Source organism: Corylus avellana, chromosome ca3 (genome assembly GCF_901000735.1).
Source record: "Corylus avellana chromosome ca3, CavTom2PMs-1.0".
In the NCBI taxonomy this organism is placed as follows: Eukaryota; Viridiplantae; Streptophyta; class Magnoliopsida; order Fagales; family Betulaceae; genus Corylus; species Corylus avellana.
This window is the reverse complement of record NC_081543.1, coordinates 4,106,077-4,123,595: the sequence shown is the minus strand read 5'-3', so window position 1 is coordinate 4,123,595 and position 17,519 is coordinate 4,106,077. Positions and strand designations below refer to the sequence as shown.

Here is a 17,519-nt window from a genome sequence, read left to right as displayed (position 1 = left end):
TCTTCCATTCTTCCCTGCCTGAAAAGAGCTCTTCAGCATGCAGTTCGAATAAATTGAATAATACTAAAGATAAAAACATTTTTTTTTTTAATATAATTAATTAATAAATAATATCATGTACAAATGAACCGGAGAAAATCTGTTCCTAAAGATGATGCTGAATGCGCGTAAAGAAGATGATTTTGAGAAATCGTGTGGGTCTCACACGGTTGAAGCAGTATAGGTAATGCCAAGGTTTAAGGTTTTAACTGGACAAAATGGGTATCCAACGCGAGAATTTGAAACCGGAGGGGAGCCGACCAAGTCAACAAAGATTTTAGCAAGAGTAAAATATCTTGGTATCCAAATTCTAATCCAGACAGTATGGTATATGTAGATTTGAAGAATTTGACATGGTAAGAGTGGATGACGTGATTTTCGTGGCTTAATTAATTAAACTATATGATAATTAATAAAGAATTCAATAAATCATCGATCAATTGGTATATATGTAGTATTAAAAAAATAGATCCCATAATATATGGCACGCCGATTTAAAGCTTAATTTATTGTTTATTGATCACCTTCTCATATGTTTTTAGTGCTGATACGAAAACTTGTTTATATATGTAACATTAACTCTTCCAATAAATTAGCTTTAGTTGCTTCTTCTGAATCTTTCCAATAAAGAATTCGTAAATTAATAACCCTTGTGAAAAATGAAGTATATGTGAAAAATATTTTTTTTACACGTTGGGGATCATGCGAATCGTTTTATTGAAAACTTTAAAGCAATTGATGACATTGTTATCTTTTCTTTTCTTTTTTCCTAAGCACTTTGTTTGGGAAATTATTAAAACCAGCTTCTCGTGGTTAGGAATTTACTTGGGAAAATGGGTTTTAATTTGGAAGGCATTTTTTATTTTTGGTTTGCTAAAAATAAAAGAGACAGGCTTACCTGCGGTAGACAAAACTACCGCATATCTGCGGTAGTTTTGTTGGAAGGCTGGAATTTTAAGTTGGGTTTTTTTAACTCCAAAGGCTAATGTGAACTTTTTTTTAAAAAAATGCCGTCAAAAACAAACATTTTGGCCATGAACACCCATCCAAACAAAAAATCCGAACATGTAAAAGATTCAAAGCGATGAAATCTAAACAAAAAACCCACTTGATCTGCTCGTTAATCGCGGCCTCACACTCATCGGAATAGTTCTTGCGAGAAAGCGAGAGGTGAGGGACGGTGGGATGAAATCGAGCTCCTTCTTGGCCTCCTCGAAGGGCTGGAACACAACGCCGGTGGGCGGAAGGTCGTTCGGACCCTTTGACCCATCCAATACTTTTTCTACCCAAATCCTCTGTTTGGGGTAGAAAAAGAAAACAAATCTGGTCGGTCTTGGGTAGAAAAAGAAAAAGAAGAAAATAATCAACCTTTGGAGGAGATATGTGGCTGGTAGAGGTTCAATCCTGGCTCCTTGACCAAGATCCTCAGCCATGGTGGCTACTACAGTCAATGGAGCGCTGGTTTTGGGTATGGGGAGAAAAATGAGAGAGGAGACGGTCTGACGGTATGGGTTAACGGAATTTTTGACGGCATTTTTTTTTTTTTAATTCCACGTTAGCCTTTGGAGTTTAAAAAAGCCCAACTTAAAATCCCAGCCTTACAACAAAACTACCGCAGATATGCGGTAGTTTTGTCTACCGCAGGTAAACCTGTCCCAAAATAAAAAGTCTGGTAGGCCAGGAAGACCAATTGTGGCTATCTTATTTGGGCGTGACTATAGTAGCACCTACTCGCTAGGAGCGGCATACACTCCCTAAAGTCCAATTGAGCCATAGCTTAACCCAACTCTACCATGGCATCAATGAGAATCCAAGGTGGCTAATACTAATTAGGCATATGTGGAGATTCTCTATTGGAAATCCAATGTGACTAATACTAATTAAGCATATGTGGAAATTCTCTGTTGTGGAGATTCGAACTCACACCCTAATACATGCCCTGACCACTTAAGAACTTCTTTGAGCCATTGAACCACCACCCTTGATGGTAATATATTTTACCAATTATGAACGGTTAGGTGAAGTTTACAAAGGATTTGAAGTAAAAGTTTGCGTCACTCATTTACTTATTCATGGATATCATCGCAAGCAATGCTTTCGTTGATTTTTGGCTCACGGAAATGATCAGTATAGAAATCATATAAAAATAAAACACATTGGCTGGGTTTCAAGCGAGTGGGAAAACATATAAACTTGACGTCGAGAATCGGGTATTTAAAAAATTATAATAAAATTCTTGTTCTTTTAAAAAGCTACAAAGTCAATATCAGCTCTAATAAGATAAGTTGTCAACTGCATATTACATTATCAAATTCACGATGAGAAACACTTTAAATTATGAGATATAAGTTGGCAGGGTCATCCTCGTGAGAGTTTGAATAATTCAAGAATAAAAGTGATTTTGATTGAATTAATCCATCAATAACTTACCTTTCCTTTCAGTTGAACGTCGCCACGTGTTGTTTTCGGATTGGGGTCGTATATGATTTGTCAATATATACCTATGGTCAGTGGCTTTGGCACTAATTGGCAAGGGTGTCCCCGATAACCCCCCAACTATTATAGGTCAATTGGCATTGAATGCCAACTGCCACTATGAACGAAGGAGTGTGGTGCTTTCTTATTAGCTCCAACATTGTCCTTCTAAGAATTAATACTGGTGACAATATTGAGATTATAATTCAATTTAGGTGGGGAATGATTTAAGTGTTTTGTAATCTTGTTATGTCCTCCTGCAACTGCGAAAATAATACCATTGGACCGCCTTTGCTGGTTAGAACATTCTTATTGACCTCTTTATATATTCATTTTCATTCTCTCATCTACTAAGAACAAAAAAAAGAATTAAAAAAATAAGAAAATAATAATATTTAACTAAAGTAGAGGAAGATATAGTAAATTTGATATTTGATTTATTTTAAATGTGGCTCTTCAAATTTACAAAAGTACGTTTTTTCTTTCAAATTAAATTTTTATTTGAAGAGCTCAATAGAAACGCTCTTAGCTTTAGAATGGACTATTTGGCCCAAGCCCAATGAGGTAAAAGTGAAATCCTGATGTATCATATTCTATCATTGTGTTTAAATAAAATGATTGTGGTTTTTTCATATTAATATTATTATTTTTAAAATATGATAAAAATAAAATAATAAAATATATTTAAAACTGAGTTGTAATTAAAGTAATAAATGCTGCTATAAAATATAGTCTCTTTTAACATAATCTAAAAAGAGAGATTATTATCTATAACATATTTTCAAATAACATTTCTTAACCTAAAAAATATCCCGCTTTAATAACACTCCAAGATGGTGAAAAGGAAAAGGAAGGATGACTCGAGTCTCCAAAGTAAAGCAGCATCATATGTACGTTATTATGTTGTGTCACACATTTGGGTGCCATTTGGTCTTGGTCTTGGTCTCTATCTTTTGTCATTTTCCTCATCCTTTTTCCATTGCAAGAGTGTAGTCTAATTAACAACCGTAATTTGGAGTTATCTTCCAATCTTGTTCATCAGCTGTATTATTCAATAGCCTAAACATAAATTTGTTAATGCAAAACGCATCTGATCTTCCTTTGCGATCAAAACAGAAAGAAAGAAAGAAAAAAAGGGAGAGAAGAGAACAAAATCAATAAAAAAAGAACAGAAGATAAACGAAGATTATGAGTAAATGATTGAAGTGGGCTACTTTATCGAGGCTTCTTCTACACATCCCTATAAAAGAAGAAAAGAAAGAGAAGGGACTCAGATACTCAGATGTTGCCTGGAATCTGGGTCTGTAATGCATGTGATGTGGATTGTGGGGTATTTTCACATCTTTTCTTTTACTTCTTTTTGAGCATTACAGCGCCAAAGCCTGTAGCTCTCACAAGAACCCATACATCTGGGACACCCAACCAAATCCTCATAGACTCACAGACCCTCCATGAATTCCGCATCAACCCCACTTTACTGAAGCTCCTTTTTTTTCTTTCTATTTTCCAATCAATATGCTCCTTTCTTTCTTTTGTGGGATCAAGCTAATTCCAACCAATTAACCCATCTGCATCAACTTGTTCTTTTTTTCTTTTTTTAATATATATATATCATTGTTCTTAAATCTCCAGGATGATATTAGAGCTGTGCCATAGTGATATTTATGCTAGGAAAGCATTTAAGATAAGACCATGACAAGTTTGATACGTCATGTTCTATAATATTATATGTATTATTTCACCAATCCAAAAGATTGATTTAACACCATATTGGTCGAGTGGACGGATAAAAGAACCGAAGGTGAAAACATCGGGAACAATGGAGAAAGGAAGGATAACATTCTCTTTTAAGTGCATTTACTTTGAAAGGACAAGGTACGGCTCCAACTCCTTTATTATAGGCATTTTTTATAACAAATTTGGGGAGGGGTTCCGCCCCTCTGTCCCATGAGAATTTCCTCACATTCGGTGCCCGAATCTTAACATCATTGGCATACCTATCAAGCATGTTGGGGGTACAATAATATTGTTTTACTCACTTAAACAGCTCTTAAAACATACATGTTTTGAGATGTGCAATTTTGAATGCTATAAAGATTTTAATTTTCAAACAAAATTGTCAAAATACCCGATCTAACAAATAATATCAGAATTAGGGTCATGGGTTTAAGTTGTGAAAGCGTCATGTTGATGGGAGGGATTATTGAGGTGTAACAATACCCGACTCTGCTCACTTGAATGGCTCTTAGAATATGTCTTGCAGAGTGTGATTTCGAATGCCATAAAAGACTTTAACTTTCCTCAAACACCAATTGGTTTTCATCCATAAGATGGTCAAAGGTTTTTGTTCAAATAAAAACATTAGAATCTAAAACACTTAGAACTGTTTTCACATTTACGTCAATAAAAAACTGGTACATTTCTCTCTCTTGTTTATATTTAATCTTGAAGCAAAAATGATAAAATGGGAAGAATTTATTCTTCTCCTCCTCATCCCTTCCTGCATTTGATTCCTCCGATTCCTTATCACTTGTAAGTAGAATGAATTACAAATGGTTCAATCTTTAGAAGTCATTTTCAATGAAAAGGTTTTTAAGGTGGGTCCCGACAATTGTGCCATTTTTCCAAGCATCCCACTTGCAAATCATGATCACCCAAGCGAAAAAAAAATCTTCAAATATCGATACCGGTAGTTGGTACCATGTGTATTTCTCTGTTCGATTGGTTAATTGGTGGCCGGTAGAGTGGATAAGATTCCATAAAGAACCCAATTTCAGTGCTCTTTCTCCTCAAATCTTTCATTATTTTCTACAGACTACAGCACTTTAAGGACCAGTCTCAATCTCACCTTAAACTGATAAACATATAAGAAAAGCATAAAAATATCTCTCAAAAGGCAAGATACAATGGAAAAAGCTAGAAAAAAGAGCCCACTTTCCTCATTTTTCATCTGAGATTTCTCAGAAAAAGGTGTAAAATGAGAGAATTGGATGCTTAATTGATGAAATGGGGTGGTAGACAATGTCACTGTTGTGTAACTAACAATCTTCTTCCATACGTGGAACACACTACCATGGTGATATATTGGCAGCCAATAAACGCCTTGACCTTCACAAATATCCTATCAATATATGTATATATGATATTTTTAGTAGGTATAGTTGATCAAAAATGATTCAATCTAACACATAAATGAATTCCTTGTAAACATAAGGCTTTACGTGCCTACAATATCTCGAATTTTATAGTTAACAATAAGTATTATGCTCTGTCACTAAAAAAAAAAAAAAAAAAAAAAAAAAAGTGAAAAGAATGACGACCATCACCAGCCCCATCAACTGATTGGGGGGTGACTGGCCACGCCATTAACTGTTTTGAGGTGGTTGGCCTTGGTCACTCCATTGATTGGTGTGGGATGGCCGATTACTCTAGACTTCTAAAGCAATTGATGAAATGGTCAAATTATTCAAATTTTTTGGGTGGTTAGTCACCCCAAAAGCGACCAAGAAAAGTGGCTATAGCTAGCGACAAAAACGTTTGGTATTTTAAGCCCAAAAAACATGAAAATCTGATAACTATACCATCACCAATTTCCCTGCCTCAAAATCTCATTCCAAATGTGAATTTGACGTTCTTGGAGGAAGCGGCCACATAGGTAGATGGTCTATTCAATTTTTGTACATTTTCGTAGGTGATGAAACATGGATTTTCCAATGCAGGAAACATCCACTACATCATTAGGCACAAATGTATGCTAACTTCCACACAACCCCATATAGATATGTGAAGGATTGAGACATGGGTAATTGGTAATTAAAGACACCATTCAATTATATAGCAGAACTTTTCCACAAATATCATATATATCCCCTAATCATCCACCTCAAAGACTACAAAATGAAATGTCGGCCAACCATAACATATTATGTTCATTTCTCCCAACACATGTTATGTTTGATAATGAAATCCATAGATGGCGAGCAGTTTCAATTGCAGAAGTTAATCTCAAGTGCATGAGCTTTTCCAAGTTGAGAGGGAGAGATGTAGGGGACAATCAGACAAGCTGGACTACATATGACATCCGTGTTTAGTGGACTGGGGGTGTTTGATTCAATTCATTGTCGTTGCCCCCCACTATTAGTTTAGGTGTACATTGAATCTCTCTCTGATAGAATAGTAGATGAACCTGCAACTATCAAACAAGGGAAAGATGCTATGGAAAACATCTGGAAACGACAAAATGGTGTTTTCGTAGAGCTTCTATATATTAAAAGAAGCTCGTTAAGATGATTATTATTATCATTCTTTTTTGGCAGGTGAAGCTATTTATTGATATGCTATGCCAATCTTAATTTGTTATAAATAATAGCGGAAAATCCCAGGTTTTAATGTTAGAGGCAAACGTGGCAGGCAGTAGTGGAGAACATAGGAAAAAATGAAAGTCATAGTGCTCATATATTAGTAATATATAAAGTGATTAGGCTTGTATTAGCTGGTTGAGATCAGTTCAACCATCGAAATAAGAATTGTACGGAAGCTTTTAAAGTAAGTCGCCGTTAGTGAAATTATCTAAATTTTTCATTTCACTTACATATGATAGTGTCACATAAGAATTTAGATAAATATTTCACTTACGACTTGTTTTGAAAGTCTAAGCGCTACAAGAATTCTCAATCTTATTAAAATCAACTGTCTTGAATCCTACTAATACTCTGATGGGGTTGAATAAGACAATAGCTAGCGAACAGGTAATATTATGATCACGCCCAAATAAAATAGGTATAGTTAATCTCCTTCATTGCTTTTTATTTTTTTGAGAGCCAAAAAAAAAAAAAACGTGTTTGGGTTGCTTTTGGATCTTTTGTGCAGCTTTTTCTTAATGATCTAGTTCTCAACAATGGGTCCACAGCACACAGGAATTATTATCGTTCACCATATGGGTAAAATGAGATGCCCAACTCATGAGCCTATATAGAAAGCCCAAATATTTCAACGCAAGGTCAACCATTGAGCAGATTGTGTTAAACCAACCTCTATTAATTCAGATAATGCAGCACGTCAAACTCTGATACCATAAAAGAAAATTATAATGAAAGGGTTGATCAAGATGATTCATTTATAGCAATATAATTGAGAGCCTGAGATAAACTAAAGCTAATCTATACAATCAGATAATCAACTATACATTTGAATTTAAACTCAGCAAGTCTTGTTTATCTATTAGATAACTTTTTGAATATTATTATCTTCTGGACATAATCTGAGAAAGGAAGAAAAAAGAAAGAAAGGGGATTAACTGCCACTCGATAACATCAATAAAACAATGAAACCTTCGAATCCAAAACACCCGACTGTGCGGCTCCTTCCAAGGTGCTCTCTCTTATGATTTTCAGAATTTTATGTTTTTTTTTTTTTTTTTTTTTTTTAAAAAAAAAAATAAAAATTCTGGATGATTTATTTGAGTTAATTTATGTTGTCTTGAAAATTGTTCATATCTATGATGTGAGGGTTGTTTTTCTTCATGCCACTGATCAAAATCCATGAAACAGAAAGCAATGTATTTATCCAGATTTACATGCATTAGATTCAACCAACATACACATGCCACTGATTTTTAAGTTCATTTATATGATTCATTTGTATTTATGCATGCCCTTCTTTTAATGTCTATTTCCAGCAACAAAGAATCACAATTGGAATAGAAATTGTAATTATGATTCATTTGTGCTGGTTATTTTTATGTTTTTTTATATGCTCAAGTGTATGTATATTTATTTTTTACATTTCTTTTTTATATACTTTTTCTTGTACGATTAATCTAGTGTTTCCTTTATAGCAAGCAACCGAACCACATAGGCCGGGGATGATGATGAATATGGTATTATCCCAGTGGCAAAGTCAGACAATTCATATTGGGGGTGCCGCTAAATTTTTTTTTAAAAATGCCGAGTGATAACTTGTATAAATAGGAGAGAAGAATTTTTATTTTTTTTAATTTTTTTTTGGGAGTGTCGTGTGGAACTTGGGGAAAAACAGCAAAAAAATAAAAATAAAAATTTAAAGGTTTGGGGTGCCACGGCACCCCCAAAGCCTAGAGTGGCTCTGCCACCGTATTATCCTACCAATGTTCTATGCCTATGAACAGGGGCTCACTCTATCATGCAGCAGCTACACTTAGGTGTTGTACCAAGAACACCAACCTCTGCTTTTCTACTCCATTGCTTCATCGTGGCCGAAAGATGTGTTCTATTACTGGATCGTCGGCCCATGTTTCTGAGTCACATCCATTGATGATGATAGAACCGGAGGAGGAGGAGAAGGACAACGAAGATGGCTGGAGTAGTCTATAACATTTCTATGACTACGTAAGCAAAAAGGTTGTAGAGACAAATACCAAGATCCCTGAAGTGGTTGATCATGCAATATGTTTCGGTTCATCTCATGGCTGGTTGGCTTATGTCTCCCGTGTCGACTGCTCTGTTTTCGTTTGGAATCCCTTCTCAACCGCATCTCCTCTCATCTGGCTTCCTCCTATTCATACACTGCCTTCTTTAACGGTTATACCTTGTGAAGAGTTGGATAGTGATGAAGACAAGGCCGATGATATGATTGAGGATGATGACGGTAATACTTACTACAACATACGCAAAAGTGCATATGACGATGATTTTCCCCCCGATGTTTCAAAATTGGATATCAAGATCGAGATGGACGCCAAAGTTACTCTACCATGTCACCAAAAGTTTTCAGTTGATTTATCACACAAAAGATTGTTTTATCGTTTGCTTCAACAAATGATGAATGCATTGTAGTGGGCCTGCCTTGTGTTCATTCTCATCGCAATATTGCTTTTTGTAAACTTGGGGATAAGTCATGGAGCATTGTAGAGCCGCCGCTTAAGAAATATTCCCACATTGAAGATGTCATACATTTCAAGGAGAGCTTGTTCTACACCATCTCCGGTTCTGGGCATTCTAGGCGTAATATATATGCTTATAATCTCTCTAATCTTTCTTCTCCAAAGAGTTACCTTGTGGAAACTCGTTTCGACTTTGAACCTTTATCCTCGCTTGAACAACGGATGAGAAGTTGGTACGGAAAAAGAGATTATCTGGTCGAATCATTAGGTGATCTTTTGTGGGTTTGTAGGTTTTTTACTCACAAAATGAATGCCGATGGAAAATTTATATTTTCCTATGATGTTAATTTTTTGACCCAGACAATCAAGTTTGATGTTTATAGGTTGGATTTCCGTTGTAATACATGAGAATTTACTACAAGCATAAGCGACCCAGTTTTGTTTTTAGATACTAATCAATATATATCTCTTCGGTTCGAGAATTTCCTAGTTTGAAAGCAATCAGTATATACTTCACGGATGATTCTGTTTCAATACATGGAAAATATCCTCCTTATGGGGGGTCAAGAGTTTGGTCATTATGAGCTAGGAGGATATGCATATAGAGATATCATATTTGGTGACGGCAAGTTTCTACCGCCACCTTTTTGGGTTATGCGCCATTTTCATTAATCCCCTACCTACGTTATTTTGTTTTCTCATTTAAAGATCAATGGCTTGGGCATGAAAAATTAAGGTTGTACACCCACTTATCCCGTTATACCTTGATCTCCATTAGTTATATTGTTTAGTGATGTTTATTTTGCTTTCGACCACTTGTGTTCTAGTTTTCTTTTTGCTCGGGTGGTTTGTTTTAATTTGCCCCTTTACCTATTGACTTTTCAATATATTGTTAGATAACCAATTCAGATTGTTGGGATATTTTTCGATTTTTGGAAAGTTTGAATGACTTTTGCCTTTGGCTTTTATGTTTGATAAATGAAAACATTTGGAGAACCTCGTGACCTTTAAGGAGCGAAGACACCTAGCTCCATTGATCGGTAAAATAATGTTTCACCAATAACTTGTACCAGGTTGAAAAAGTATTAGAGCACTCATGTAATGCAAGGAAATGGGTTGGGATTCAATCTTAGCAGTGAAGAAAACTACTGTAGTAGGCATTCATTCAGTGTATTATCTGTCATCTTGATTTTATTGAAGAAATGATTCACAACATAAAGAATTTAAATGGATAGAGCATGTCACATTAAGCTGAATATGCTGAAAAAATGCAAAATAGGACCTTAAAATCATCATTGTGAAAAGGATCGGAAAGAAGAGAAGAGAATCAAACAAGATGCATCTTTACTGCATAGTAAAATGTTCATCCATTTCCTTTAATGGCTAGGAAACGCATTCAAACATTCAAAACCAGTCTCGGGGAACACATCTCAAATGCCTATTTTCATTTTTATGCTATATACAATTGCTGAGTCCCCCACCCCTCCCAATCCAATTTCTAATACAGTCACTCACCCCCTCAACGCCAAATGCCGACTTTTGGCAGGAATTCAACACCCTCTTCAGCCCAAATTAGACCCAACTCTATCCTGGCCAACAAGGGTAGCTGTCGCTCATGCCATAACAGGACTTAAACTGGAAGACTCATGCAAATTGGCAGCATATTTTCGCGCCCACAAGTCATAGTGTATAATTTCCTCAAGGGAAGGTGAAGTCACCAACTCTGTCTGATGCTTGTTACAAGTTAGCTCCACGATTTTGAAAATATCCAGATAGCCGATCCTGAAATCAGCAAAACTATTCAACACAAAAGTTGACGTATATAAAGCACAAGATTGCATTATTAATGACCTTGTAGGCAGACAGCCCAGGTTAATTTAATCAACAGATTCCAGAATAATATATGTTGGAGAAACTCGGAGAGAGAACAAATCAAGTGAATGCAAAAAAAGGAAGGGAAGATGGTCCTGATTGTCATATAGTTTCATGAAATATGCATTTGGAAGCTCAAGATGCAAATCAGAAGTTGTGCAGGTTAACTTCAGTCAGGAGAGGAGGTGAGAGGCTCAGGGTAAACGAAACGATTTGACAAAGAACTTAGAAATAACAATAGACCAGTAAAAATTTGGGGATTATTAGATAATGTTAACAATAAACTGATGTTCAAATCTTTTACAAAAGTTTAACCTATAAAAAAGGGCAAAAGAAAATAATTTGCGAATTACTGAACATGCAACAAAATCACATGACCTGGACAAAAGAGAATACAATTAAGGAGGAGAGTAGAAACAGGAAACAGACTTTTCAAGATATGAACAATGTTTGAAAGGAAATATTTGTATCAAGCGAAAATCAAGGAACCGAATACATACTTTTCATCAATAAACAGCTCTACAGCTTTCTCATTAGCTGCACTAAGAACGCCTGTCATGGTGCCTCCAGCCCGTCCGGCAGCATATGCGAGATCCATAGAGGGGTATTTTACATTGTCAGGAGCTTTAAATGTTAGTGAACCAAGCCTGCATAACCCCATTTTAACTCTAGTCACATCATACAAGCACAATGACGATAATTGTAAGCATCTTGACCATTTTCGACTTATGTTGAATTCATCACATCTTATGGACTCTTGGCAAGTACAAGAAGTGCTAATCTTCTAAGACGAGAACTCTCACTATAATTTCTGGAAAGGAATCCAGAGAAAAGGTGGTTTTAGAAGTGTAGTTAATGTGAGTAATCTAGTGAACATCCACAACTAACAAAGATGTCTTGCAAAATGGAGGCTAAACAGAACAAGTACGCAAAAATTTGTAATCATTTACATGGACAAGTTCATAATTGATACAAGTCAAATAGCTCAAAATATAGTGGTCAACAAGTCATCATCATTTGATGCAACAAGAACAGTTTCGTCCTGCACTATGCAAAATGGATGATAGACCTACTTTCAGGACTTTGGGATTCTCAAAATACTATGAGAAATAATTGTTTATGGCAACAGATAACTTATTGATTGAGTCCCTGAAATCAACAAAATTTTTTCTGACTTTGTATGGGGAATTTCAATATGGTAATCTGTAGGTATCTGGAAGGTAGCATGAGAAAGGCATGGATTTGAAATTTTTTAATTTTTATAAAGATAATGCCGGTAATGTATGCAAGTGATACCCTCCTGGTACTTAAAATGAAAATGACGAGGATTTTAAAACCATAAGATATTCAGGAAGAGTATGTACTTGCAAAGATCAAGGCGAGGCCAAGTTATTTCAGAACAATAGATTCTGTCTGGCCATGACATCGTGTAGAGGATGGGCAAACGCATATCAGGCCACCCCAACTGTGCCAGAACAGATGAGTCCTGAAAAAAATAAAAATAAAAACACAAACAAAAACAAATAGATATAAGAAGAAAAATTTCAAGGTGCACATTCAAAAGGATTATCATTTCAATTGCACGGCCTGTACATATATAAAGCATTTGATAGCAAAAGACATCTTAAACATAATATGAGCAGCCACAAAACAGAGTATAAAAATTAAACCTGTGTTTCAACCATCGAGTGGATGATAGATTGCGGATGAATCACAATTTCAATATCATCATATTCAGCTCCAAACAGATAATGGGCTTCAATGACTTCTAGGCCCTATAAGAAAAAGAAGAAGAAAGGAACTTATTTCTTATTGCTGGAAACTTCTATGACAACAGCAGATAGATTGGATGGAGCAGTATTTCAATTTGAATTACACACAACAGAAAGGGAAAAACCTTGTTGAAAAGGGTAGCAGAGTCAACAGTGATCTTTTTCCCCATGTTCCAGTTAGGATGCTTCAAGGCATCAGCAACTTTAACTTCTTTCAGTTTATCAACAGGCCAATCCCTGTCAGTAACCAAGTAAGCAAATTTTTAAATCCAGATTATGTAAATGTATAAATTGTCAGAGGTAGGAGATGTGCTACTCCAAAATTGACCATGAAAGATATTAAAGGAGTCAAATATGCTAAACATGAGAGGAAAGGAGCTTTTGATAGTTTAGAAGGTAAGCTGCTTATACTGGATAATATATAGTACTGAACTCCAATAAACGAATTTATATAAGAAAAAATGTTTGAGCCATAAGATTTAATGTTGTCCATATGGGTTTTTTTGCATTGCAGAAAAAGGAAAGTATACTTGAGCTCACTAAAGCTATTTTAAGAAGAGTTTCAAATTCCTGAACAAACATTGATCACTAAATACATGTCTTATCCAAGAAAACAAAGGAAAAGACCCAAATTATGTTTGCATTGTATAATTTTATTTTGCCTCCAATTCTGCAAAAGACAAGTAATAATTAATTCCCCTGTACATTTGCAGTTTCCAGCTTGAGTATTATAACTTAAATTATGATTTCACACCTGAAAGAACCACCAGACGCAGTTAAAATAATGCGCCGAAGTGCACCCTCCGGCAAGCCTTGAATACACTGAAGAAAGGAGATCTTCTAATGAGTGGAGTGCGGAGTAAATTGATAAAATTATCATTGAGTGCTAGAGATAAGATGAACCAAGTATATTAATACTTCCTATAACTACCAAAAACAAAGTGGTAAAAGTGTGACGGAAATGAGAAATCTAGGCATGATTTGTTGCATAATCGTAGCTATTAAGACATGAGTTTTTGTACCTGAAATATGGCAGAATGTTCTGAATCAGCAGGAAGAATTTTTATTTTATGCTTCTGAGCTAAAGGAAGGACAAAAGGACCTCCAGCAATCAGGGTCTCTTTATTGGCCAAAGCTATGTCTTTCCCTGCTTCTATTGCAGCAACTGTAGGCTAAGAAAAAAATAACAACAACATTTCAGTTAGCTAACATGTGCTTATACTCAATAAGTGAGCTGATTTAGTTTCACCCTATTAATATTTGGTACTTAAAACTTATGGATTTACCTTCAGTCCTGCACAACCTACTATTCCAGTAACTACAGTGACTGCATCTGGGTGGCGGGCAACCTGAAAAGAATACAAAATATCTATTGATTAATGAGGATGTCTATCATTATCCGAACAAGTACCAGAGTACAAGATGGTATGCCACCTCTATGACTCCTTGCTCCCCAGGAATAATCTCCGGCTTTTGTTCAAGATCTGCCAAAGCCTCCTTGAGTTCATCAACTAAGGACTCATTTCTAACAGCAACTAGTTGAGGTTTAAATGTTTTCACCTGTCCAGCAAGAACAAATAAGTACATAAAAAGAAATACCAATAATGCTACTTTTGATATCATGGGAAAACAAAAATAAGAACAAGATTCAGGACTATGCCATCCAAACCCAAACTTGCTAGGGTACAGAAGTTAAAGCTTGATCATAGTCAAGTGAGTAAAAAAATCAAGCAACACAGGTCAGAGTTTGTCATGTTAAAATTTAGGTAATTTATGTCATCACTGCTCATGCTCATCACTGCTCATGCTTTCATGCTTTTTGACATTGTGATTTTAGTTTCTAATTTGATGAAATCAAGACCCATACTTTGAATATTTGTAAATTCAGAACTTCGTTAGTATTTTCCATCAATAGATAACAAAAATGCTATGGCCCTTTGGGACAGCCTCAACCCCCGGCCTTTTTTTTTTTTTTGCTTTGTATTTTGATTTTTTATTTAAGTGGCATAACTGTATTTCATGTCATTCCTGTCATTTATTCGATGGAAAATACTAACGGAGTTCTTGATTTACAAATATTCAACACGCAATTCTTGATTTCATCAAATTGAAAAATGAGGTTTTAATGTCAAAAAGAGCAAAAGCATGAAGGGTTTGTGACCAAATTTCCCTAAAATTAATGCTTGCTGTAATTGAAAAAACAAAACCATTGCAAATTCTATGACATGTTATGTATCAGACTATTACCTGATCTGCAAGAAGAGTTACATTTGAACCAGCTGCAAGTGCTACAACTCTGAATTTATCTGGATTTTCTGCCACTATGTCCAATGTCTGTAAAACATCAAAGTTGATTCTAAGCTACTAATGAAGGGTCAAAACATACATCAAATGCCAAGCAGTAGTTTCACTACAAAGCAAAAACATTCTACCATCAAACAAATAAAGGAGCTAGAGATAAAAAACCAAGACAATGCAATTTCGACAACCAACTTCATCTCAAACTACAATGTCTAGATATAGAACTGATACTGAAAATGAGAATATTTTCGGTAAACACCATACTTGTCAAGACATATAAAATAAGTACCCAAGTAAATGCTTGGCTGCTATGTTGCCCACAAAACAAAATCAAGAAATTCGCACCTGCTCGGCAACATTTGGTGTTACCAGTTATTGATTTCAGAACCAGCAATACTTTTTGGTTTGCAATTTCCATTTTCTTGAACTTTATTTTTACCATGAATTACAACATCTGGCTAGTCCAAACAACTTCATCTCATTACTCTTTGTATTCAAACTGCATCTACACTGGGGTCCTGAAGTATAATTTTTCAAGTTCAGTAGTAAAATGAATATCTTTTTACCTGAGTTCCAATCGACCCAGTGGATCCAACAATGGAGATTGGCTTTGGACCATCCCAAGTCTTACGACCGGGCTCTGGAACAGCTCGTCCAGGCCAAGCTGGCGGAGGCGGCTGTGCTGAACAACGAATTCTTCCCCCAAATACCACTCCACAATCCTTCCTCTTCAAAGCAAACCCAGCTAAAAATCATAAACAATTAAACTCAAAAATTATATAAAAGAAAAAAGTACAAATCGAACAGCTTAACACAACCTTTTCCCAAGCAACAATAACACAGACACTCAAACCAAAACATTGGAGTTTGCAAAAACTAAATCTTCACCGTCTCACAAGTCCGAGATTTCAGATAGTTACAGAAATTCATATAAATAAAAAAGAAAAGCATGATTGACCCATTCATGCTTCGAATTACTCCAACAATTCCGGAGTAATGAAAGCAAAGCACCAAATTAACACCAAATTAACGCTTAATGAAAGCGTAGATAAAAGCTACTTTTTTGTCTAAAGGAAAAAGATTTACTAAAAACACTTTTCTTTTCTACACTTTATCCTTCGTGTATAGTTTTTTTCACAGAAACCAAGCAAAGAATCAACGGCTTTTGAGTTTTGAGCCTCCTTGAATTTATCACATTAGAACCCAAAAGCAAGAACCATAAAACAGCTTTTCCATTGAAGCAGCAACCAAACGCTCACCTGGAAGCTTGAGGAAGTGGGTAGACTTGGCGGAGTCCAAGAAGGAGATGGCCTTGATTTCAGGTGGAGACACCAAGTTCAGGGCCATTGGGTTCGTTTAACTTTCAAAAAGTGTCAAAATTCAGAGGCAGAGTCCCAGAGAGGCCAGAAATGGTAAGAGAGAAAGAGACGAAGAAAGAAAGAGGCCTTGAAAACTGGCTTTCAGAGTGATTTGTGGCCACACAATTTTGCAGAGTTGTGCGTTGGTATTATAATATACTGCACTGTAAATAAAAATGGGAAGTGGGGGATAGAGTCATAGGGACAAGGACGACATCGTTGTCGGATCAGCCATGTGTTATTGGTGTGGGGATGCTGGGTACTCTGGTTGGATTGATTCCATTGTGACGCGTCCAAAATTATTGTTTTCGGAGTAAAACAAGTCGATGTTTTGCGATTTCTTAAAGATTACCGGCTACTTTTGTTTTCCTCAGTGTTATCACTCGCAAATTGTCGAAGACCAAAAGTTTTTATTATTATTATTATTATTATTGGTTTTTTTTGGTTTTTTTTTTTTTTAATATTGAGAGAACTTTTGAGTTTTGGTACCTAAGATGGAATAAGATCATCTTCAAGACTCCAATCTATTTTGGACCAGAAAATATTCAATTAATGGTTAAGATCTTTTTAAAGAGATCATGTAGCCATAAATATGACATCTGTCCAATTAATAAAAATAATAATAATAAATATTATATATTTTTTTATAAAAAATTAAGGGTTGGCCACCCCCCAAGGGCCAAACAATTTTTTAGGGGGTGACTAATCTGGGATGGCCGAAGCCACCCTATAGCCCTTGGGGGTGGTCCGGCCACCCCAATGGCCAAACGATTTTTTTTTAAAAAAAAAATTGGGTTTATGGGGTCCAAGAGCCATGGGTGTTCCAGCCACTCCTGGCCGGCC

The 17,519-nt window shown here is 35.7% G+C and overlaps 1 protein-coding gene across 1 annotated transcript; it reads right to left on the bottom strand.

The window, feature by feature from the left end:
- Positions 1–10,697: 10,697 nt before the first annotated feature.
- Positions 10,698–16,968, bottom strand: LOC132174829 (1-deoxy-D-xylulose 5-phosphate reductoisomerase, chloroplastic). The gene is made up of 12 exons (XM_059586521.1): positions 16,578–16,968; positions 15,885–16,063; positions 15,265–15,351; positions 14,452–14,577; positions 14,304–14,366; positions 14,040–14,189; positions 13,772–13,839; positions 13,143–13,254; positions 12,916–13,020; positions 12,610–12,731; positions 11,746–11,892; positions 10,698–11,155 (listed from the first exon to the last, which is right to left on the bottom strand). Exons 1-12 carry the CDS (start codon positions 16,663–16,665, stop codon positions 10,987–10,989), a joined length of 1,416 nt encoding a protein of 471 aa, XP_059442504.1. The 5' UTR covers positions 16,666–16,968; the 3' UTR covers positions 10,698–10,986.
- Positions 16,969–17,519: the final 551 nt, after the last annotated feature.